The sequence below is a fragment of the Ochotona curzoniae genome, unplaced genomic scaffold (genome assembly GCF_017591425.1).
Source record: "Ochotona curzoniae isolate NIBS_2020 unplaced genomic scaffold, NIBS_Ocur_1.0 scaffold_4701, whole genome shotgun sequence".
In the NCBI taxonomy this organism is placed as follows: Eukaryota; Metazoa; Chordata; class Mammalia; order Lagomorpha; family Ochotonidae; genus Ochotona; species Ochotona curzoniae.
The window spans coordinates 7,314,488-7,337,914 of record NW_024467122.1 but is presented as its reverse complement, the minus strand read 5'-3'; the positions used below and the strand labels follow the sequence as shown (position 1 = coordinate 7,337,914).

Genomic DNA, 23,427 nt, shown 5'->3' with positions numbered 1-23,427 from the left:
TGGGCAGCAGTGGGAGACCAGCGCGCTGCTGTCCTCGCTGTCCAAGGGGCGGGAAGCCGGCAGAGGGCAGCACTGCACTCCTGGTCCTGCCAACTCAGACGCAGGGCCTGCAGGCAGCCCCAAAGAGGACCTTAAGGACTGGTGTTGCCCACACGGGACAGGCTGTCGCTCTCTCATAGTGGGAGGGACACGTGGCATTGGGAGCACCGCCCCTCAGCATGCAACGCGGTGCAAAAACAACACAAACCCTGCAAACGTTGGGGTGTTTTACCAGACATACACACATCTATATCCGTGCAAGAAATGTGTAGTGTGTGTGTGTCTGTATGACGGCCTTCTAAACACAAATGAAAAATCTGTACATGGATTCTGAAAGTTTTGGTACGAAACAGCCTTATCTTTGAATCCCATGGTGCACAAACTCCGTGGTCTCCTGTATATATATTTAGCACTTTGTAGGCATATTCTGCAACCTCTTTTTTTTTTTTTTTTTACTTGATCACTCTTCTTGGAGGTCTGCTCGTCGTGCGGTTTTGGATGCGATTTTTAAAGTTTATTGTCATTATTTTGTTTTTTGCATTTCGTTGGACCGACGCATGATCTCCTAGGAGCCCTGTCTGAAGCACTGGGCGCTCAGCTTGCGGCAAGTTTTCCCTTCCGCGCTGCGGCGGGGATGTGCGGGAGGCATTCTTGGCGCGTGGCCGCAGGGGCCTCTCTCTGCGGTCCTCAACTCTGCGCGCACACGGGGCTGCAGCCTGTGGCCAGCTGTCCCTGCAAAGTGGCTGCGCGCACTGGCGGCTCGCGGCGTGGCAGGTCGCATTCCCGGCTGCCCAGGGCCGAAGGGCGCGGCGCGGCCGGTCCTCCCTGCCTGCTCCGGGGCCTGGGACGTGGGCTCACGCCCCCGGAGCTGCAGCCCGGGCCGGTGGCGCGGCGCCAGGAGGAGGAGCGGCTGCCGGAAGATGGTGCCGAGGCCGCGGACCTGGACACGCTGGCAGGTGGGGGCGGGGAGGGGCGCGCGGCGGGGAGCAGTGAGAAGGGGCCGGGGAGAGGAGGCCCCCTCGCCGCCGGGACGACCCCCGCTCGCCCTCGCGGGCCGCACCGCGCCTCGGGTCCCACAGACGCCACGCCAGCCCCTCGAGGACATTCAGATTCCGAGGGCTCGCGTCCCGGGGCGGCTGCGTTACCACGTCTGCGGGGGCCGGGGTCGGCCTGCCCCTGGGACGCGCTGCTGGTCCCCGCGCGGGCTCGGTGTCCCCACCCGCAGGAGGGGCCTCGCAGGCCGCCCCGCCCCGCAGGCCGGGCCTGGGCACGGTGAGCCGGGCTGGAAGAAGGCGGTGCAGCCGCGGCTGTCAGGTGCGTGCCCAGGTGTGCGGGCGGGCCGGCTTCACCTCGGCGGCAGAGATGGAGCGACGAGGCTTTTAGTTTTGTTTTTATTTCTTCTTATTTTTTTTTTTTTTTGGACGAAGCCTCTTGGCCAGGACGCTGGCCCGGGACGTGCAGACCACGACTTGGCACCCGGGAGGAGCAGCCCCCCAGCCCGGGCAAGGACGGGCGCCCCCCAACTCCGGGGCTCGTCCGCGCTCGCGCTCGCCCCCTGGCGGCGCGGCCGCGCTCCTGCCCAGAAACCACGTGTAAGAAAATGCTTACAACCTACCCACTGCGCGGCGGCCGCCCCGCCCCCCGCCGGCCTAGCCAATGCGCGGCGAGGGGGCGGGGCCCTGGAGGCCCGAGCGGCCAATAGGCGGCCGCGCCCGGGCCGGGGGCGGGGCCCGGGCGGGAGCGCGTTGGGTTTGTCGGCAGCGCTGATTACTTTTCCCGAAGGCCGTGGGGCTGCACGGGGGCTGGCGCCGCCGCCTCGCGCGCTCCCGGGCGGCCGGAGCCCAGGACCATGTGCGACGGCGCCCTGCTGCCTCCTCTCGTCCTGCCCCTGCTGCTGCTGCTACTGGGGGGCCTGGACCCGGGCACAGGTAGCGCGCCCTCCCTCCGGCTGGGGCCGGCTGGGTGCGCGGCCGAGGACGGCGGCGGGCAGGGCTGGGCAGGCTGGGCAGGCTGGGCAGGGCTGGGCGGGGGCGGAACGCTTCTCCCTGGCGCTCGCTGACGCGTGTCCTCTCCTCCCGCAGCTGTGGGCGACGCGGCCGCCGACGTGGAGGTGGTGGTCCCGCGGCGAGTGCGCCCGGACGACGTGCACCTGCCGTCGCTGGCCGGGGCCGCGGGTCTCCGACGGCGGCGGCGCCCCCCGCGCGCGCCCCCCAACGCCCCTCGCGCCCGACCCGCCGAGCGCGCCTTGCTGCTGCACCTGCCGGCCTTCGGGCGCGACCTGTACCTGCAGCTGCGCCGGGATCTGCGCTTCCTGTCCCGCGGCTTCGAGGTGGAGGAGGCGGGCGCGACCCGGCGCCGTGGACGCCCGGCTGAGCTGTGCTTCTACTCGGGCCGCGTCCTCGGCCACCCGGGCTCCCTGGTCTCACTCAGCGCTTGCGGAGCCGCCGGCGGCCTGGTACTGCCGGAGCCCCACTCCGGGTCTGCCTGCAGGGGCTGTTATGACGCTTGGGGCGGGGGTGGGAAGGTGGGCCCAAAGCGCATTCTCTCCTCTTCCTACCACTACCCCCCTAGTCCAACTTTCTGGACGCTCTGCCGTGGGGGTGTGTGTGTCATGCTCTGTCTGGATTTTCTTAGGGGCCTAAGCCCTAGTCCCCCAACCCTCTCACGCCCAGCCCCAGGTGCGCATGCAACCATCAGGCCCGTGCGTCTCGGCGGTCCGTGCCCAGGTGCGCGCAGGTGTGTGTGTCATGGGGAACGCCTGTGCAGGTGTGTGTCCTTCATCTAGTTTTGGTGGTGGACTTGGAGGTTGGGGAGCACCCCTTTCTGACTGGACCCCATTATCTCTGGCACCTGGCAAAGGGTCCCCCTGCCAGGGAGAGGGCTGCTGGAGGGCTGTGTCCCCAGACAGGTCACAGTAGCCTGGCTCTTTTAGCTTGAAAGAATGAGAGACACGGTGGTCAGAGTCGCTGTGCCCTGGCGCTGACACCCACCTCTAGCACTGCCTGCAAGGGGACCCCATCCTGCTGTGTTGGGGGCCCCTGTGACAGGTGGCCTGCAGCGAGGAGGGTTCCGGTGCCCTGGGCCTGCCTGTGCATGCTCCCCAGCTCTGGGCCACCCTGGTGCCCAGCCAAATGCCTCTCTGCTCCTCTGTGCTGCCCCCAGGGAGTACACATGGCCGGCAGATGGCTGCCCCTACAAAACCTGCTGTCAGCTCCGAGTGGGGAGCAGCAGTGGCTTCCCCCACTCTGTGCGACAGCCCGAGGTGGGGTGGGGGCAGGCGGTTTCTGATATGGCTTCGGGTCTGTCTCCAGCACCTCCGCTTGGTCCTGTGCCACTGCGCACCATTGCCCCGCAGCTGTGGTCCATCTGATCCTCAGGGCAGCTAGGAAGCCCCGGGGGTTCGGGTTTCGGGGCGGGGGTGCTGAGTCTCGGCTTCTTGGGGGCCACGGGGCATCATTTCCTCGGATGGGCCTCTCCTGAGACATGATCTGCTTAGGCTGGACTGGGAGATGTGGATGGCTGTGGTGACCTGAGGACCGGCGGCAGACATGGGAGCCCATGTGAAGCAGGGGCCAGGGCTGCGGCTGAGGGGGCTGACGGAGGAGTGAGGAAGGCTGCCACCGCCGCAGGGTTGGGGTCAGGGCTGTATCATGTTCTGGGAGGGCCTGGACGGCCCACATCATTTTTCCTGCTTTTGCCAAAGCGCCGAGATTCGAGATTCGAGGTCCCATCACTGTGCAGCACAGGGAAACATCTGAATCCCATTTGCTGCGGTTTCGTGAGTTTCTGCATAGGTCAGAGTTGATACTCGCTGGTGTAAAGTTTCCAGCGAGGAGCGAGCCGCGAAGGAGGCCAGGGTGGAGATGTGGGGAGGAACACGGCTTTGAAAGCCTGGCCTGGTGCAGGGCCCCTGGCCGTGATGGCAGCTGAGCCTGCCCTTCCCCTCGGCGCCATGTGAGGGCGCTGTCTCGTAGAGAAAGGAACTGGGCCAAGAGGCTGTCTTGGCTGTGCGCTTGCCCGTGGCCCTGCACGTCTCTAGGAATTGAGGGATTCCTGTCCGAACAGACGGCGCTGTTGTTTAGTCTGCTTGTGCATCCCTTGGGTGCGGGCTGACACACGGGGCCAGAGGCAGCTGGTGGGTCCTTGGGTGGCACAGGAGTGTGGCTCTTGGTCTGGGTGGCTGGTACTGTTGTGTGAGCCTCTCTTGGCTGTGGTGGAGACCTAAGAGGTGGAGAGGTGTGGGTGGGGGGAGTCTCTGCATTCTGGGTGGCTGGGACAGAGAGCACTTTGAAAGCAGTCTCTCCTCCTGCATCTGGGCCGCAGGGGCCTGCCAGCTCTTACAGAGCAGAGAGCCAGCATGCCAGACTGTGGGCCATACAGCGTCTGTCACAAGTGCTCAGCGCTGCCACGGACTTGGTATCAACGGACGGATAGGGCTGCTCTCCGCAGAACTGCACACGCTCACGCTGAGTGCGGAGAGTCATCGTGATTGGTGGTAAGCAGGGCGGCGTGGCGGAGCTTCCGTGCACGGTGGACGTGTCCAGGGCGGTGGAGCGGAGTGCGCCACGGGGAACCTGTGCAGGGCGGCGTGGCAGAGCTTCTACGCACGGTGGATGTGCCAGGGCGGTGGAGCAGAGTGCGCCACGGCAGACATGTGCAGGGCGGCTTAGCAGAGCATGCAGTGGCATGGCAGCATGTGGCACCTGGCAGGTTACTTCCAGGAGGTTTGGTGTCTGCTCCTTTTAGAAGATGCACTCATTAGAGCAGGCAGGTGGTTCCGTGGTTGTTCAGGGGGTGGTGAGGGTTGAGCCCTGTGCTCCATCTACGCCCACCTCTGGATGGTGGCAAAGGTGTGGGCCGGTCGGCTCGCTCTGCCCTGTCCGTAAAAGCTGTCTCAGCCGCCCTTTTTGTTTCTTCAAGCTGCAGTACTGACTGTGTTTTGCTCATGTGTCTCGTTTGCATCTTGCACTTCAGGAACTCTTTGCATACAGCTTTGTGCTGTTGTCCTTTCCTTGGATGCATTGCTTTAGCCGGTTGACACCAAAGCAGTTGAACCCCAGGCTAGGCGAAACAAGAACCTCGTGATGAGTTTGTGGGATTTGGAATCAGTTGCCTCTGTGAAGAGATGAGCTTGCCAAAGGCCGCAGAGTGAAATGTGGTTTGAGTTCACAGGTGGCACAGGAGCTGGGCAGACCCCATGCGGTTTGTCTGGGTGGGGCAGGGCTTGTTTTTGGAGAGGTGAGCTGAGAGGAGAGACAGGCAGGGAGGCCTGATGAGCAGGGCCTGTTCTTCCTTGGGCAGAAACTGGCTCTGGGATGCTGGCCCAGCAGGCCCTGGCCGTGGGCTCAGCCGCTGTCTTTGGTGGAGACCATGGCCAGGCTGGGGCACGCTGCATGTGAGCTGTGGGGCAGGCAGAGGCCAACAGGAGTCCGGGCTGGGAGATGTTGAGGCAGTGCAGTGTCTGGGCCACCCTGGTACATGTGAGGGGAGCCCAGGGACCCTCCTTCCCCCCAGCCTCTCCTGGGTTCTCAGCCGAGTGGCGCAGCTGAGCTCTTGTATGTGGCTTCGGATGAAGGAAGGCAGAGCCTGCCGGGAGCAGCCCCAGGGCTGCGACTTTCACGGTGGAAGACCGACCGCAGGTGGGAGGGTACCAACACTGCTGATGGTTGGCGGAGGCGGCCCGTGATGGAGAACAGCTGAGCAGGCCCGCGCCTCCGTCGCCATCGCAGGGTGCGGAAGGAGGCAGACAGACTGGAGTCTGTTCTCAGGTCTTGTTGCCTGGACACAGGTCGCAGAGGCATGGGTCGATGGTGGCTTCACATGGTGGGAATCCACCGCGTGCTTGAGCACACGCAGCGTGTCTTCCAAGCGCAGAGGGAGTTCTGACGGGAACCGAGACCCAGGCAGGTGTGGCGCGTGGTGGTGTTAAAGCGAGGCCTCCGCAGGACTCCTCCGCGCCCTGGAGCTTCTCTCATGGGCCCGCGCGTCGTTCTCCTTCTCCCACCACCGCTGCTCTGTGAAACTGGCTCCCCATCCTACACCTCCTAGGACACCGGGGCCCCACAGGCTCCTTTCCGTATCGCTGCCCCAGAACGTGACGTGGGGCGTGTAAATGGATCTCTTCAACTTTGAACAACTCTTTGGTTGGCAACTATTAACAGCAAGACCCAGTGCCTTCCGGGGCTGATGAACTGAGCGCGTCTGTGGAGAATGATGGCGTCTGGAAGCTCCTTCCCCAAGCTCTGAGCCGCCACAGCCGCCTGGCCTTGGATGCATGGGCGGCTCGCTCACCTTTTGGTGTGTGTGCCACCGCATCATGCTCCTGCTCCTCAGGAGATGGAACTGCACAGCTGCCAGGGCCGTGACCCTGAGCCAGGACAGCCACTGTCTTGACCCTCCGAGCCACCTGCAGCTGGACGCCAGCCTTGCGTGGCTGTGATAGTATGGAGGAGAAAGTTCACATGCAGTCGCCTGTGCCAGCCACTGGTGATGGCATTAACAGCCAGCTGCTCCGTTGCAAGAGGTGATAAAGGGCCTGATGGTCAGGCCACTGACTGAGCGCGTGGGATATCGCCTACACCTGCTGTGCAGGGCAGGCTCTGCTGGGCTCCGAGTGGGGCCCCGAGTGGGGCTCCCACAGAGGTGGGCCTTGGGCTGCGAGGGAAGGACTGTGTGTGAAGCCTGCGGGCGGTGGGGGGAAGGGGAGGGGTCTGCAGTCTAAGGGTTAGGCAATGGGCTTTAGGAGGGTGGAGTCGCGGCCAGGCCTTCGCCAAGTGCTACTGAGGGGAGGGCTGGCACAAGCTGGCTGTGGGATGGAGTCGGGGTTGTTGGAGGGGCTGGTGGGAGGTGAATGGGCAGACAGGTTGCAGGTCGGGCAGGGGGCCTGGAGCCCACCCAGGGCAGTAGGGCTTTACGCCTGCCAGGCTGTTTACTGTGGTTGTGACTCCCCTGCCTTGCAGGCTGTGACACAGCGGGGCTGGGGTGCTCCCAGGGTTGTGCGCTGCTGGCACAGGTAAACCAGTTCACTCTGAGAACCTTGGTGGCGAAGGGGTGTCAGGAGCCCTGACGAGCAGCAATAGGGGAGACTGGGAGAAGGGAAGGGTGGGGCATTAGGGGGTGCCAGGTGTGAAGGCTGAGCCTTGGCAGGCCACAGTGAGGTGCCAAGGGAGGAGGAGCCCGGGAGGTTTCTGAGGAAGAACTGGTGCGGGGTGGGCAATAGGGAGATGCCCACAATAAGAGGCCCCACAGTCCCAAGGCGGCGAGACCCAGCTTGCAGAGCTGGGTTCAGAAGCAGATCTGCCCTCCCTGCCCACCCCCTACGGAAATCAACACCTGCAGCCTTTTGACTCCATGCTTTGAAAACACCTGCTCCAGGATGTCCCCAGCAGGCCGGGCTCCCCAGGGGGCGAGCTTCAAGCGTGGGCCCCGCTGGACCCGGTAGGATGGATGTGGGAGAGCCACCCCCTCTGGGCTCCTTGGTGTGTTTCCTGTTAGTCCAGGAAGTTGTGCTGACATGGGGAGGAGATGCAGCCCGGACACCCCTCAAGGCAAGGGCGCCGCACAAAGCGAGGGAAGGGCATCTCGCTCTCAGCCTCCCGGGTTCCTCATGGTGCTCCTGCTGCAGCATACCAGCTCGTGCAGGTTTTGAAGTTTCTCCTTAAAGAGGAAAAGTGGGTGATTGTGTCTCTGAACACCAGGCAGCCTTGGGACTGCTGGCTGGGTATGCTGCCAGCCTCGGGCCCCGCCAGGGTCTGTGTGCTGGGTGCCTGGGTGCTGCCTGTAGCTCTCTTGCCTCAGATGGAACCCCCTGCCTCCTCCTCGGTGTGGGGCAGGGCGGCCTTGGATGGGCCTTGCGGCAGAGTGGATTCCACGGCCCCTCAGCTGCCGGGGCCTTGGACAGATGGGCATCCAGGTGAGGGCCAGGACGGTGGTGGCTGCCCCTGGCTGCGCTTGGAAAGCTTCCAGAGTTAAGGCTGTGAAAATGCCCTTGACCGAGGTAGCCTGCACAGGGGAGGGGGTGCTTACCTGGGAGGAGGGAGGGATGTCTAGGTGAGATGTCAGGCTGGCAGGTGTTTTGGGCAAGAGTACAGCTGTGCGTGTGTGAATGCGTGTGAGGCACGTGGAGTTGCTTCCAGCAGGAATTCCGTCACTGGATCTGTGTGTGCTCTGAGAGCGGTGAGCCTGGAAGCCCAGCACAGCAAGGCCGCAACCCTGAGGGTGTGGTCTCTTGCTCCTGACAGCCTGTTCCACCCCTATGCCTGCTTGGAGGTCAGACACCAAGAGGGGCACATTGCAGTACCCCACACCTCCCTCTCTCCCCAGGGTGAAAGACGTGTGTGGGTGGTGGGCTTCAGGAAAGACCCCATGCGAGAGGGCTTGCTCTCGGGGGCTCCCGCTGTGCCGGTGTGTGTGCAGGCGCGGTTTCCCCACCCCTCCAAACGTGGTCGATGAGGTTAGAGCTCGCACCACTTGGGGCTTGGTGATGCCAACAGGAGACTGAATGGGTGAGTAGCTAGCCTGGGGGAAGCACTGCCAGGAAGTGGGAGGGCACGCTCCATGCAGTGCTCATGCTAGTCTTTTTGGAGCGTCACCCTCTGCACCTCCATGACTGCCTGCATCCTTTGGTTGAATCCCAAGCCTCTGCTCTAAGCAGAGGGAAGCTGTCACCTCCTGCGAGGTCGGAGTACCACTTGCAGACAGTTTTGTTTGGGCAGTAAAATCTTGAGCTCTTGGCAGAAGTTCTGATGAGGCAGAAAGTTTGAGATCTGCCCAGGGCTGTGGCGACTGTCTCAGCTGCCCTGGGTTGTGGGAGTGAACTTCGGGGACCATCCCCTTTGCTAATCTTACTTTCCGAGAGGCCTGGCCCTGGCGTGTCGTTCAGGACACTGAGGGCTCTGGAGGCAGTGGGGCCGTGTGGAGGGTAGAGCTCTGCACACCTGGGGTCTCTTGCCCAGCAGAATGGGTGACAGGCCCTGGGTGGGTATGCACACCTGGACTGCAGGTGGTTTGGGGCACGCGAGGGGTGGGAGACCCTCCTGTTGTGTGCCACTAAAGGAAGGTCACAGAGCAAGAGTGACCCATGTGAGTGCGCAGGTGGCCTGAGGCTGCTACAAGGAGCAGGGCTAGTGTGCAAAAGCGTCCTTCCCTGGCCAGCGGGTCGGGTCCCGGGGTGCGGCTGGGACTGCCTTGTTCTGTTGACTCCAAGTCGGGGAAGCTGGTGGCAGGTGTCCTGGTTGCTGTAATAATGTCAACATCTGCACGAGAGGGGAAAGCTGTTCTGCCTGTGTGTGTGCACATGCGTATGCCATACATACACATATATGTAGCATTCACTGTTAAAGTGATACGCGTTCTATTTTCCATCTTATCTGGGAAGCTATCGGAAGCACTGTAGCATTTTTGGAAAAAATTTTTGAAAGGCAGTGGGTGGGGAGAGAGAGCTTCCGTCGGCTGGTTCACTTCCTAAGTGCTCGCACAGCTGAGGGTGGGCCAGGCTGAAGCCAGGAGCCTGGCACTCAGTCCGCGTCTCCCTCACGGGAGCAGGGACTCAGTGACTTGAAACGCCATCTGCCGCTTCCTGGGGAGTGCGTTAGGAATTAGAGGGAGTTGGAATTAGAAGCAGAATCCGGATTTGAACTTGGGGATCTCTTTCAAGTTCTTTTGTTGTGTGATTAAAAAACAAAACAACAAAAACAAAAAATGAGAAAAAAAAAACCCAAACCCACGTGCAAACCTTTCATGAGCACCAGTGATTCTTACACACGTTTGGGCTTATACACATGGGAGGTCTTAAGTTTTCTTATGCATTTTTAGTGCTGCTTAGAAACCTAGCAAGATTATAATTACAAGTTTAAAGCAATGGTGCACTTTGAGTTAGTCACAGGCTTAATCTGTTGAATGCTTTGTCAAGTTCTCAGAGTACAAGTTCTGGGGGAAAAAAAAGTGTGCCAGTCTCCTATTACGGGTCTGACTGGTTCCTCGTGTCTTTCATTTTAAGTCTCCGTGGGGCTAAAGTGCAGCTCTCCATTAGGGATTTCTCTGTCATTTCCCGACACTTTGAGTGGCTTGCTCAAGTGGTCATTTGGAGGGATGATTTTAAAAACAATTGTTAGGGGGCTGATGTTGGGGCACAGTGGTTTTAAGCTAGCATCTGTGATGTCGGCTTCCCAGTGGGTACTGGTTCGAGCCCCAGCTGCTGTGCTTCAGTGCAGCGCCCTGCCGGTGCACCTGGGAAAGCGGTAGAGCATGGCTCAAGTCCTTGGACCTCTGCCCCCAGGATGGAGACCTGGATGGAGTTCCAGCTCCTGGCTTCAGTCCCGCCTCTTGCAGTCATCTGGGGAGTGAACCAGCAACATCTCTGTAACTCTGCCCTTCAAATAAATTTTTAAAACCCTTTAAAAACATTGATAATGAAGTAATTTGCTTGAAAAGATAAGGCATATCTAGTGCATAACATTTCTGAAAACTTGCCGACTTTCCTTGGACTTCCTGTTGTCTCGTGGATGTCCCTTCCCCCACCCTCCATCCCTGGCCCCACCCCTCGGCAGAGGTTTCCGGGTGGAGCGAGGGGATGCTCTCCAGTTACCGAGGGGCTCCCTCTTGGGTACTGCCGACCAGGAACGCAGTAAAGCCGTGGGCAGGTGTCTACAAGGGTGACCGACGCCCTATTCTCTCCTCTCTGGGCAGGTTGGCCTCATCCAGCTCGGGTCAGAGCAGGTGCTGCTGCAGCCACTCAACAGCTCCCGGGGCCCGTTCAGCAGACAAGAGCATCTGGCCAGGCGCAGATGGTCCTTGCCACCCACCCCGTCCACCAAGGCCCAGGGTGCCGGGCAGCCCTGCCAGGTACTGACAGGTGAGTCTGGGCAACTGCATAGCTGGCACTCTTTGATTCCTCATTATCCCAAGGCTATGACCACCAGATATCAGCTTCCTGAAGACAGTCACTTGTGAATCCACCTTGGTGCCAACCTCACAGATTGTACTCAGACTCATGGAGACTGCCACAGTGTTGCCATGATCGTGAGGGTCCTGCTGGTGCCCAGGATATCATCTGTGCCCTGGCCGTAGCTCACCCAGGATTACTGTGTAGTTCTCAGAATCTTCCATCTGTTGGGTCACTCCCGAGGTCAGGGCCAAGCCAACACGAGCCACAGAAAAGTATCTCCCACATGGTTGGCAGGAGCCCAAGCCCCCGGAGCCATCCTCTGCTGCCTTTGGGGTGCATTGGCAGGGAGCTGGATCAGAAGCAGTGCAGCCAGGCCTCAAACCAGTATTAGTCTGATAGGAGACCCTGGTGTAGCAAGTGGCAGCTTAGCCCACTGTGCTGCAGTACCAGCCCCAAGTTGTGCCTTGGTTTTTATTTTTTATGGTACAGTTCCATCAGTTCAGGGATTTCCCTTCCTTCCCCCACTACTTTTCCCTACATTATTACAATAGTACAGTCCTTCAACTGTCATGGAGTGCATCATTCCTCTGTTTAAGTGTATCGTGACATTGTAGGCATAGCAATGGCGGAAAGTCCAACATTTGGTTGTCAGTATATAATGATTTCTTTGAGAGTCCATCCTTTATTTGGGAATAGAGATGTATATTATTGACCTTGTATTTTGCATGAAGTTTGCCTTATATCAACATATGATATTTGTGCTTTTGGGATAAGCTTATTTCAATCAGCGTAATAGTCTCCAATTGGGACCATTTTGTTATAAATGGTAAATCTGATTCTTTTCAGTGACTAGATAGTATTTCATAGAGTAGATGTGTCAGTTTCACTATGCACTCCTCCTTCAACAGGCATCTGAGTTGTTTCCATGTCTTTGCTATTGTAGACTGTGCTGCTGTAAATGTAGGGTTACAGGTCACTTTCTCAAATGCAGATATATGATATAGTCCAAGAAGTGGGAAAGCTGGTTGATGTGTCTTTTTTTATTTTATTTTATTTTATTTTATTTTATTTTATTTTATTTTATTTTATTTTATATTTGATGATGTTTACATAGATCCTACAATTCTCCCCATGGTTGGAGTTCTGAGTCCAGTGGTTCATGGAAGGATCCTCAAAGAAACCTCATCTGAAATGTCTCACATCTCACTCTTGGATGTGCTCGCCAGTACAGGATCTGGCTCTGTCACACACATCAGCCTATGCAGACCATTAGCAGCAATTGCTGGGTCAGTTCTGTCTCCAGCCCACTCTCATATATAAACTAATGGATGCTGCAGCCCAGCCCAACTCTTTCTGCCACACACTCAGCCCTCAAGTACACCAGCGGGAGCTACAGCCTAGTCTGAGCAACTCCAACAACCCCTAATTGGTCTTCCCCTAGCCCTGGTTCCTATATTTGCAAGTATATATATGTATCAGCAGACTGGTCCAGTCTGTCCCACATCCCATTCAGCTCTCATACATGTCAATGGGCATTGAAGCCTAGCTCAACCCAATCAATCCCACTATCCAACCCACACTCATGCTGGCAGGTGCCACCACCTATCTAGCCATGCCTTCTCCTAGCCCTGATTCTCATGCTCACCAGAGGGAATTGTAACATATCAAAGAGGTGCCCACAGTTTCCCTACTGGACCAGTCCCAGTCCTGTATCCTGCACTTTCCAGGTGGTTCCATAGTCTAGCTTGACAGGATTTGCCCCCAAGTCCCAGTACTTGCCAGCTGATGCTGTGGCAATGACCAACCAGTGTGCACTTCCTCTGGCTTATTTATGTACTAGTGGGTACAGTTGGTTAGCTCATCCTGGCTCTCCCTTAACCCAGCTTATATGTAGACCAGGTGCTAGAGTCTCTAGTTCAGTCTGGCACACCCCAGACCCAGTCCACAGTCATGCCAAGGGACACTACCGTCATGTCCAGCCCATTCTGCTGGGTCGTCTCCATTACAGCTCTTGCACTCACCAGTGGGAACCACAACTCTGCCAGGAAATCCCTTTAGGTCCCCAGATAGGCCTGTTCCCAGCTACAGATCTTGCAAGTGCCAGTGGTAGCTCTGACCCAGCTCGGCATAGTGCATCCCCCTTCTTGGCCTTTGTCATCAGATGCTGCATCTTGGCCTATACTGGCCTGCCCCAGTCCCATTTCATGCTGGCAGATGATTCAGCCTGGCCCTGCTCAGTCAGCTCACATTTCTGTCTCATGCAAACCAGTAGCTGTGATAGCCTAGCCTGGCGTGACTTGCATTACAGCCTGGCTCCTACATCTGCCAATGGGCTAAAGTTAGTTTGCCCCTGCGTGGTCTGTCCTCCTCTAGAACCAACTCACACACTTGCTGACAGGTGGAGTTACCTTGCCCAGCCGGACCAACCCCAGGCCTGAACCACATGCTCACCAGCAGGAGGGTGCTACAGCCCACCAGCGGTGTGCCCCAAGTTCCTCTACCAGGCCATCTCCAAGACACAGATCTCCTATGTGCCAGTAGGTGCTAGGCCCTTACTCAGCGTAGCCTGCCCTGTCCACTCTGACCTTTGTATGAGCTGGTGGACGTTGTGGCCTGGCCCACCCCGCACATAACCTGTGGATGTTGCAGCCTGGACCAGCCCTGCTTGTTCCCAGCACAAGTACACATGAGCATCTTGAGGTTCCATGATTATGCCAGCTCAGCCTATCACCATCCCCAGCTCTTGAGCAAGCTAGTAGAAACTGTAGTTCCACAGGGGTGAGCCCACCTATCCCCCATAGAATCTGTCCCCAACCTAGTTCTCTCACATGCTCCTCAGTGTCATGACCCAATGTAACATTACCTGTCCCTTATTCCGACTCTCACTGGCAGGAAATGTGATCCAGCCCTGCCAGGCAGGCCCCCAGCCCAGCTTTAGTGTATGCCCATGAGTGATGATCTACTGTGATGTGTGCTAACTATCCCTGGTGAGTTCTCCCACATGGGCTGGTGCATTTGACCCACAAAAGTTCTGAGGCTTCCACCCTCAGAACCATGTGTTCTCCGCCCCCTCACTTATGTAAGTACAGTGACATTGTGGATGGGAGTCCCTCAGAAGTTATTCCTTGCCAACATACTCCCCCAGTGGTCTTCCCTCCACACAGCTCCTTACCCACCTCCCTGATCAACCCACGGAGCTCGCACACCTAGGAAACCCCCAGGCTTGCTCCGCCTATCTGGACGGGACACCTCAGGTCTTCCCAGGCTCTCAGCAGCATTCTCCCCCTTAATGCCCTGCAAGCCTGCAACCCCAGCCTCCTAGGAATGCAAGGCTGGGTCCACACCCACATGTAGCCAGCTTACCTGGCAGCTGCTCACAGCCATGGAGCATGGGCCTGAGAGAGCTCCTGCCCTGCTTGGGCCCCCTGCACCCCACTGGCAGCCCCATGTGGCTGCTCTGGTTTTAAAGGCAGTTCTCTTATGCAGCCTCTGGGCTGGTGCTGGTGTTATCTTCATGGGCAAATGTGGGCTGTCTATCTTTAGTGTTCCTGTGGCCTGGGGAATGCTCTGCTTGTGTGATGACTTTGGAATTAATGTGCTTAGAACCTAGTCGCAGCCGGCACTCCCCCACAGCACCTTCTGTGGGCAGGGAGGAACCGCCCCTGTCCCAGACACTAGGGTTTCTCTCTGCCCCTTTCTGCTGTACCCTAACATGGCAGGGAGAGTTATCACACTTCCTCAGGGAGCACAGGCCGTGGTGTGGCTCTGTGTTATCACGTGCACCCGGGATGGCGCAGTCTCAGTGGATCTTTGTGTCTTCATCTGATCTTGGTGTTGACCTAAGCATTGAGGCAGGAGGAGGCTTCTTACCCTGGCTATCAGTGAGTGGACAGACACAATCCCAGGGGACAGCTGCTGCTTACACTCTGCCCTCACCCCACACCCCCTGGTGGCAGTTAGTTGGTCTGGGCCACAGCCCAGCACCTGTGGACATGGGGGCACTGTGGCTGCACTAAGGACAGTGAGTGAGTCTGGAGCCCATTGGCCCTCATGTGAGACCCTTTGTATGGGGGTTAGGAGCCAGGTCCTGTCCCTCCTCCTCTTCCACCCAGGCAGTGCTCCCCAGTGCTGCTCTGTGATCAAACAAGTGTGTGTGCAGATGAAATGAGGGGATGTATGTCTTTGGAGCGGATGTCAAGGGTTGCTGACTGATTCTTGTGTCTGTATTTCTGTCCCTCGGGCTGGTGCCAGGGAAGCTCTTAGATGGTTGTTTAGGCTTTAATGAGTTCAGTGTAATTCGTAGAAGAACCTAGGTGGGGTATGTGCAGTGCAACTCAAGGTTGTAGAACGCCATTCCTGAATTTGCCTAAATGTATCTCCCCTTTGCTGATGCTTCAGCACGAAGGTGGCTGGGCACTGGGGCTCAAGGGGCAACCTGTGCCCCAGGAGGTGAGGGCCCGGGGCTCATGGAGCCGACCTGGGTCCCAGGAGGTGAAGGCCCGGGTTTTACAAGGCCAACCTGTGTCCTAGGAGGTAAGGGCCTGGGGCTCTCGGAACCACCTGTGCCCCAGAAGGTGAGGGCCTGGGGCTCATGGGGCTGACCTGTGTCCTAGGAGGTGAGGGCCTGAGGCTCTTGGGACCACCTGTGCCCCAGAAGGTGAGGGCCTGGGGCTAATGGGGCCGGCCTGGGGCTCATGGGGCTGACCTGCGTCCTAGGAGGTGAGGGCCTGAGGCTCTTGGGACCACCTGTGCCCCAGAAGATGAGGGCCTGGGGCTCATGGGGCTGACCTGTGTCCTAGGAGGTGAGGGCCTGAGGCTCTTGGGACCACCTGTGCCCCAGAAGGTGAAGGCCTGGGGTTCACAGGGCTGACCTGTGTCCTAGGAAGTGAGGGCTTGGGGTTCACAGGGCTGACCTGTGCCCCAGGAGGTGAGGGCCCGGGGCTCAAAGGGCTGACCTGTGCCCTGGGAGGTGAGGCATTGGCATATTGGCTTCGCTGAAGTTGCTTCTTCTTTGGTCCTAGCTGGCCCCTCCATGGTGGCACAGGCACAGCAATGTGTAGGCCATCAGCCCTCTGCTTAATCACCCTGGTGGGGCGGGGGCTTGAATGGCCTCCCATCCCCCTCTCCCGCCCTGGTAGAGGAGTGAGGGGGAGAGAAAGATCTTCCGTCTGCTGACTCATTCCCCAAATAGCTGCAATGGGCAGAACTCAGCTAGTCCAAAGCTAGGAGCTTCTTCAGGTCTCCCTTATGGGTATAGGTTCCCAATGTCTCTGACCATTTTCTGCTGCTGTCACAGGTCATTAACAGGGAGCTAGATGGGAAGTGGAGTAGCTGGGACTCAAACAGATGCTCACAAGGGATGTTGGTGCCATAGATGGAGGATTAGCTAGCGCCTTTTCATTTCTTTAATATGTTTTCATATCTCTTATGTTCTCCAGATTTATCCTGTTATGTTTTTCTCTAACTTTTTGCGCAGGATATTTATGCCACTGAATTTTACTCCATCTTCATTTTTAACATATGCACTTATAGCTATGTATTTCCCTGTTAGAACACAACGGAGAAGTGCCCCTCCCCGCCCCCACCTGCTCCAGCCTCTGTGGGGGAGGCTGCTGAAGACCAGGAAGCTGAGTGACCTCATCCGTGTCCCCCTTGGACTACCAGGCAGCCAGGAGCCACATACGCGGGTTCCCGACTCTCAGGGACAGGGTCTGGTAGACCCTCTGGTCTTGCAAGATGGCTCCTCCATCCGTCGCCAGGGTCAGAGCCCACCTCCCTGCAGCCTGTGTACCACAGGCAAGCTGCTGCACCAAGGGGTACAGCTGGCACCTACCTGAGGGGGCAGACCTGGCCTCTGTGTCACGGTGGCGCATTGTGCCTATGGCAGGGTTTATGTGTCCATCTGTACCCCCGGGAGGCCACATGGTGATGGACTTGAGGATTTGTCACCATAGCTGTCAGCTCCAGGAGTCATTCAACCTCTGTCTCCCTGGGGAGGCTTCTCTCCTTCATTACTTCCTCTGCTGGGGCTCCCGGTTGCTGTATAAGCTACTTGCAGAAGTTCACAGAAAAACAGAGTGGAATGACATGCTTGCTTTGATGCAAACAAACAAACAAGAAGCCATAAACATAGTTGTTGGAGAATATGCATTTATTTGGTCCCTGCATGGTTCCCAAGCCACTGGGACGCCACTCTCCTTCATGGCTCCCAGTGTCTTTCTATCTAGTAGATATATATTTTTTAAAGCCTTGAAAAGTTGTTTGCTTATTTGAAAGGCAGAGCTGCAGAAGTGGGAGATAGAGAAGGTGAGTGATATTCTATCCACTGGCTCTCTCCTTCTCCATTTGGCTGCAGAGGCCAGGACTGGGCCAGGCTGCAGTCAGAAGCTCAGGACTCCGTCTGCAGTTGGAGTAGTTGGACCCAAGCAGTTGGGGCATCTCCTGTTGCTTTTTCAGGTGAATTACCAGGGCGTGGCTCTGTAGTAGAGCAGGTGGGCTTTGAACCAGGGCCCATTGGGGCTATGTCACACATGGCCCCCTCGTCCCTGTGCTCTGGCGAATCTCTTCAGGTTGCCCAGTTCCTCCTGAAGTGGATGTGGTCTCTGAATCTGTCACTGGGTTTTCCGTTTCAGTGCTAGCACTCACAGTGGGAGCTGGTGTTCCCTGGGGTCACCGCAGAGGCCACCAGCGCCGGGCTGACCCAGGCCCTGTGTGGAGCCCAGCAGGGTTCATGTTTGCTGCTGGTTTCCATGCTGCCATTTGGCGCTCCAGGCCCCTGGGTCCCAGTTTTGTTTCCGTTTCCAACACATGATCCCGATACCTTTTGTAATTTTCTTTTGAGGTGTTTGGGTGACGTATGTTTATTCATTATCTATTTGGGAGAATTAATGCTAAATTTAATTTGTTTTCTTAATTAATACCAAATTAATAAAAGTTTAAAATCACAGCGCAATTGTACTCAAACTCTCCACACTGACATTTAGACAAATAATAAAGATTTCTTTTTAGCATAAGCCTCTTTAAGTTCAAGGAACTTTATTTATATAAAATGATTTTGCCTTAGGGGCAGAGTGGTGGGGTTGGGGTTAAGGATACAGAGATCTTCCATTCTGTGGTTCACTCTCCAAATGCCCGCTATAGCCACAGCTGGGTCAGGACAGGGGTGTGAGCTCCATCTGGGTCCCTCTGCTGCCTCCCGGGTCCGTTAACAAGAAGCTGGATCAGAGAGAGGTGGGGCTCAGCCTTGGCACGCTGCTGTGGGTACCTGAGTGGTGGCTTAACCTACCCGTCCCCAACTTCAGGATACTCTGGGAGCTGTGATACCAGCCATTCAGTCTGTCCTTGAAGAACTTGGGGTTCATGACCATGTCACTTAGTCTTTTTAGAAGTGCAGAGACTCAAGTTCCCTTTAAAGATGTTCTGTAAGATTGTGAAATACAGATATGTCAGAAGGCCGGCAGGATGCCCATCCCCAAACCTGTTGCCGTGAATTTGTTTCTTGACCTGTCTGCTGTTGCCATGAACTTGTCTCTTGGCCTGTCCATTTTTGCTCGGCCTGTGCCATTCCCACCTCTTGGTGGCCCTTGCGTTGGTCCTGCTCTGTCATCGCGCAAAGCCATGTTTCTTTGAAGAAATCCTACAGCATCTTGATCTCATTTGTTGTAAAACAGTCCCAAGCACTCTGCTCGTGTCTGGCACCCAGTGCGCAAGAAAGCTTGCTCCGCTTTAGTTTTTCTCACACCGAGTTCTCTGCTCTCATTGAGTGTCCCCTTGCGTCTGCCTTGCGAGGTCATGTCAGGTGGCACTGGGGAAGCGCTGCTGCTCTGCCCCCTCAGCCTCATCACTCCTGGGGAGCACTTCTTAGCAGGAGGGTTCCTGTTGCAGGAGCCCTGAGGTGTAGCTATGTGGGTGTCTTCCAGTGGGGCCCAGAGCGATGGGGAGAGCTGCTGAAACCCCATAAATGGGTTTGTTTGTTTTTCCCACAATTGTAAGCCTTGTGGTCATATCAGTATTCAGTAATCCCCACCTCCTGCCCCAAAATATCAGTATTTAGCAAACACTTTGGACTTCTCCACGCACGGGCTGGTGGAGAAAGACATACTGAACCTGCTGTATAGAGAAAGCCGTGGCGGCCCAGGTCACCACTGCACTGTTCTTCTGCCTGCCCGAATCCTTTTTTTCCCCACAAGCAGTTCCACCGAGCCGCCAAGGACTTGGACGGGAAGCTGGGCCGTCTCTCCCCAGCTCTGCCCTGGATTCTCAGAGCAGAGCAGGCCTCCAGCTGCAGACGGATCAAGAATGCATCCTTGCTTATTTAAAGTGCACGCTGGGCTGGGGCTGTCCAGGTGACCAAGGGAAGCTCCTGGCAGCTGGGCCGGCCCTGAGGCTGGAGGATGGCCCCCATAAGGCCGTGGGCTGGCTGCTGAGTGCTGGCCTGGTGTTCCGGGGCCAGGGCGGAGGGCGTGGGGGATGGAGAGCGAGGCCCCTGGCAGCTCCTGTAGAAGTGTCTGATTTTTGAATCAGCGGCGGCCCTGTTCCCTCAGTGGGAGAGACTGTGTGACCCAGGGAAGGACAGCCTGGTCTGCCCAGCTCCCCTCCCAGCAGGAGGCCTCTGGCCAGGCAAGGGGAACAGACACACTCTGGTATTTTTTTTTTTTTTCTTAAAGAAATAGCTTTTAGGGTTGCATTTTTTTTACCATGTCTCCAAAAAAAAAAAAAAAGTGTTCTCAGTTCACTAGTTTCTCATGGAAAAGCCCAGCAAAGCCAGCCCTAGGCCAGCTGCTGCCCAGTTTTGCTGGGCATCTTCCAGCTGTGAAGGCCGTGGGTTTGGGTATTTTTTCTCACAGCCATCTGTCCAAGCGACGGGCGATTTCTCTTGCACGGCCAGACAGGGAATTCACAGGCTGGAACAGCTCCAGGGTTGCACAGAGTGCCTCGGGCCGGACAAAGCCTGTACCTTTCTCAATCCATTAGCAAGTCATAGATCAAACGCCCTGTCTGTTGCTGAGTTTGGCCAGAGCTGGACTGTGGTGCCTCGGGCAGGGGCACAAGCCCAGGAAAGCCGGGCTTGTGTCCCTGCCTAGTGGTGCAGAAAAGCTGGGCGTCACTGGTGGTTGGCGCTGCTGGTGGCATGGATGGAACCTAAGACCACCAACTATGAAGGGATGGGGCACTTGCCAGCCTGGGCATCCACATCACTCCCTGTGTGTGGGGTGCCCAGGGCTTGGGGAGGTAGAAGGAGGTATTCTGCTTCTAAGATGGAAGTGGCGTCCTAGGTCTCTCTGGGTGGGTGTTGGTAGACGTGGTTTATGCTCCACCCTGGGACCAGCGGGGCTGCTGAGTGCTGTGTCCCCAGGATGTGTCCCAGTCCCCTGGGTCACTCAATTTCCTTTCTGGGTGGCAGAGGCCCCCTTGGCTGGCTTCCCTGGAGGGGATTGTCTTGCCCCACCGCTGAACTGGAGAGGCACCTTCCTTGGCCCAAGCAGGTGCTCTCTGGAGACTGTCCAGGTGATGGGGACACTCGTGTCTTCAAGGGGACAGTGTGTCCCTGGCCCCCCATCTCTGTTCCCTGGCCTGCCCTGAGCCTTTGGAAGGTGCAGGATGGCTGCTTGGTGGGTGACAGCAGGAGGGGGCGGCCTGGAGAGAGAGAGCTTTCAGACATGGCCCTAGAACCACGGGCAGGGGTGGGGGAGAAGGTGGGGGTCCTGCGGGGCGCCAGGGCTGCTCCCTGGGGCCCGGGTCCTTTGTCCTCTGCCCCTCAGTGTGTCATGCTCATGCCTTGTACCTCTGGGAGGCTGGGACTATTGAAGAGCTGATGGGAAGGGGTTGGGAGTACCGAGGGCAGCCGTGAGTGGGCAGGCCCAAGCTTTGACCCAGCGCCTCAGGAGTTTGCTGGGGGAATCCTGTGGGCAGTTGGCATCTGTTGGCCTAGAGCTGCCCAGGACCCTGGTGTCCTGCAGTTTCCCAGCCAGCTGCCCTGCAGGGGGAGGGGCTGCATCCTTGTTGAAGCTGGGGCTGCAGTGACTCCTCTGATGGGCTTGAATCCGGGTGGCGTTCTCTTCGCCTGCGCTCCCCCCCCCCCCCCCCCGCTGCCCCCAGCGGCTGGTGCCTTGTGTGTGCCTGCACCCCACCGCCGCCCCGGTTAGCCCCCCTTGCTGCTGAGTCAGACTCACCCCGTGACTCCGCGCCGGGCCGTCTGCTGGAGAGCGCAGCTGGGAGGGAGCACGGCCAGGCCCTGGGCTCTGTTTTGCTTTCCCAGGATATTTTCCCCGTCAGTTCCGACTCTGACAGAACAGACTCCTGTAGGATGCGCCAGGCCCAGCCTTTTGAGAGTGTGGTTGCCCGGTGCGGCGATGCTCCGGTGACTGCCTAAAAAGGCAACACGGTTAGCAGGCACGCCAAGGGAAGGGTGTGGCACGTGCTGCAGCCAGAACACCACTAGCTGCCCTGTTTTTACAGGCCTGGGGAGGATTCTAGCGCTCTGAGCCATGGCCTTGGCCTCTGGCTTCAGTATTGGGCAGTCTGGGACGCAGGCCCCTGCCGCCCTCTGCCTCTTCCTTCACCGTGGTCGGTGGCCACCAGATGAAATAGAAGGTTTTGTAACAACCTCTGACAGGGCACTGCTCTGGACCCGTCTGCGGCTCGGCGGGCAAGCGCAGCTTCTTCTGCTGTGTTCCCGGTCTTAAATGTCACGGAGAAGTTGTATAAAAAGTGAATCAAGTTTGCAGTTAAGTAGCTGAGCTTACCATTTGAGAAGTCTGGAGTGGATCCTTTAACTGGGAGATGTTTCTGGCAGGATATGTGCCAACTGCTCAGAATGGACTTACTGCTTGATTTTGTCACTTTAAAAATTATTTAAATGGCAGAGTGGAGATCTTCTATCGGTTGTAACAGCTAGGCCTGAGTCAGGCCAAAGCTAGAGTCAGAAACTCCATCTGGGTTTCCTTGTGAGTGGCAGGGCTCAAGGACTTGAACCATCCTGTGCTGCTTTTTCTAGGTGCTTTAATAGGGAGCTGGACCAAAATTAGTGCAGTCTGGGCTCGAACCGGCCCTCTGGGGCTGCTGACATTGCAGGCAGCAGCTTAACCCGCAGCACTACCATGTTGGTTGTGCTTTTGCATTTTCATTGAAAAAAATTCAAATTATTGAGCACAGTGAGGCGGCGATCTCTGTGTGTATTATGTGTTTGTGTTTATGTGAGCACTTGAGAAAGCCATGAAAATAGTGAATTGAGTTTATTTTGGTGGGCAAATTTGCAGTCTCTGTGTAGTTTCTTCCCAGGATGCATTGCCCATGGACTCTTGGGGACCCTTCAAGTGAATGGTCAGTTTCCCAGGTGTGGTTGTCTCAGCGGTTTGTGCTGCTGGGGGCAGGGAGGCAACACCGTGTGCAGGTGCTCACGCCAGAAGGATGTCCACTGTGGCCCAGCACTGTGCTGGCCATGTGCTGCTCCTTCCTGTTTCTCCTCCCGAGGGCTGTGCCATCTCCTTTGCTGTGAGATCCAGTTGGGAAAACCGAAAGGAGCTTTGGGTACTAGAGCCAGGAGGGATCCCGTGAGAGCCTTGGTGCCTTCGTTTCAGGATTGACCCCGCCCTGTCCCTGTGAGGCTGCAGAGTCCAGCAGGTGACATGAACAGCTGCCACAGGGGTCCCAGGGCTCATGGGAAGGGGCTGGGTCTTGGCCTCTCCCTGGCCCACTTTGGCCTCAGGCTGACACAGCTGGCTCAGCTGGCTCAGCTGACACAGCTGGTCTTGAACTTCAGGGCACTCAGTCACATCAGATGTCATGAAAATTGCTAGAGTTGTCCTCGGGGCTTACAGCCATCCCTGACCCAGATTCTGTGTCCATTTAACATGGTCCGCTCCAGCAGTTGGATTGGGCTGGTGATGTGGTGATGGCTCTGTTGGAGTGGATGGGCCCCACAGGCAAAGCTTCTCACATGGCTGGGATGGAGTATGGCTGCAGTGCCCACTTGGGGTGGGTGACCTCTGCACCCTGCACTGTTTCCCTCCCCATCCTGCTGTCCCCAGGGTGGTAGAGGAAGGGAATCAAGTTCAGCTGGGGTGGTGCTTGGGTGAGAGCCCCTTCTAAGAGCTGTTCTTTGGGCTCCTGTTCTCACCAGAAGTGTGGGGGCACAGGTGAGCTGAGGTCACAGGAGAGAAGGTATATGGGTCTGTGCTTCAGCTTTGGGACTTGGAAGCAGCGTTGGGAATGAGAGTCTGCACCTAGCTAAGCCTGTACTGTGCCAGATAACATTGCTATAAGACCATGGCCCCAGGACTGACTGACAGGCTGGACCTGCCCTTCTCGGGGGTGTCCACTGTCAGGGCCCGGGGAGGAAGCTTGCTGCAGGTACATTGGCTGACCTCCCCTGGGAAGACCTGAGGTCTGGGGACCTGAGTGTCCTGGAAACACCTCCAGTGTGGAGGTGAGTCCAGCCTTGGGGGCGGGTGCCTTGAAGAGTGCAGTGACCAGTGGCTCACGTGGCTTGGTCTCTGTCCCTC

General features: G+C 57.4%; 1 protein-coding gene across 3 annotated transcripts in view; it reads left to right on the top strand.

The window, feature by feature from the left end:
- The first annotated feature begins 1,873 nt into the window (after positions 1-1,873).
- Positions 1,874-23,427, top strand: part of ADAMTS17 (ADAM metallopeptidase with thrombospondin type 1 motif 17) — a 206,764-nt gene continuing 185,210 nt past the window's right edge. The window contains exons 1-5 of one of the 3 annotated variants that reach the window (XM_040969714.1): positions 1,889-1,967; positions 2,121-2,494; positions 10,726-10,891; positions 16,993-17,001; positions 22,889-22,904. In XM_040969714.1, coding sequence (XP_040825648.1) covers positions 1,889-1,967; positions 2,121-2,494; positions 10,726-10,891; positions 16,993-17,001; positions 22,889-22,904 — 644 coding nt within the window. Of the gene's footprint in view, positions 1,968-2,120; positions 2,495-10,725; positions 10,892-16,992; positions 17,002-22,888; positions 22,905-23,427 lie in introns of all 3 variants that reach the window. The other 2 variants (XM_040969713.1, XM_040969712.1) reach the window with 2 other exon arrangements.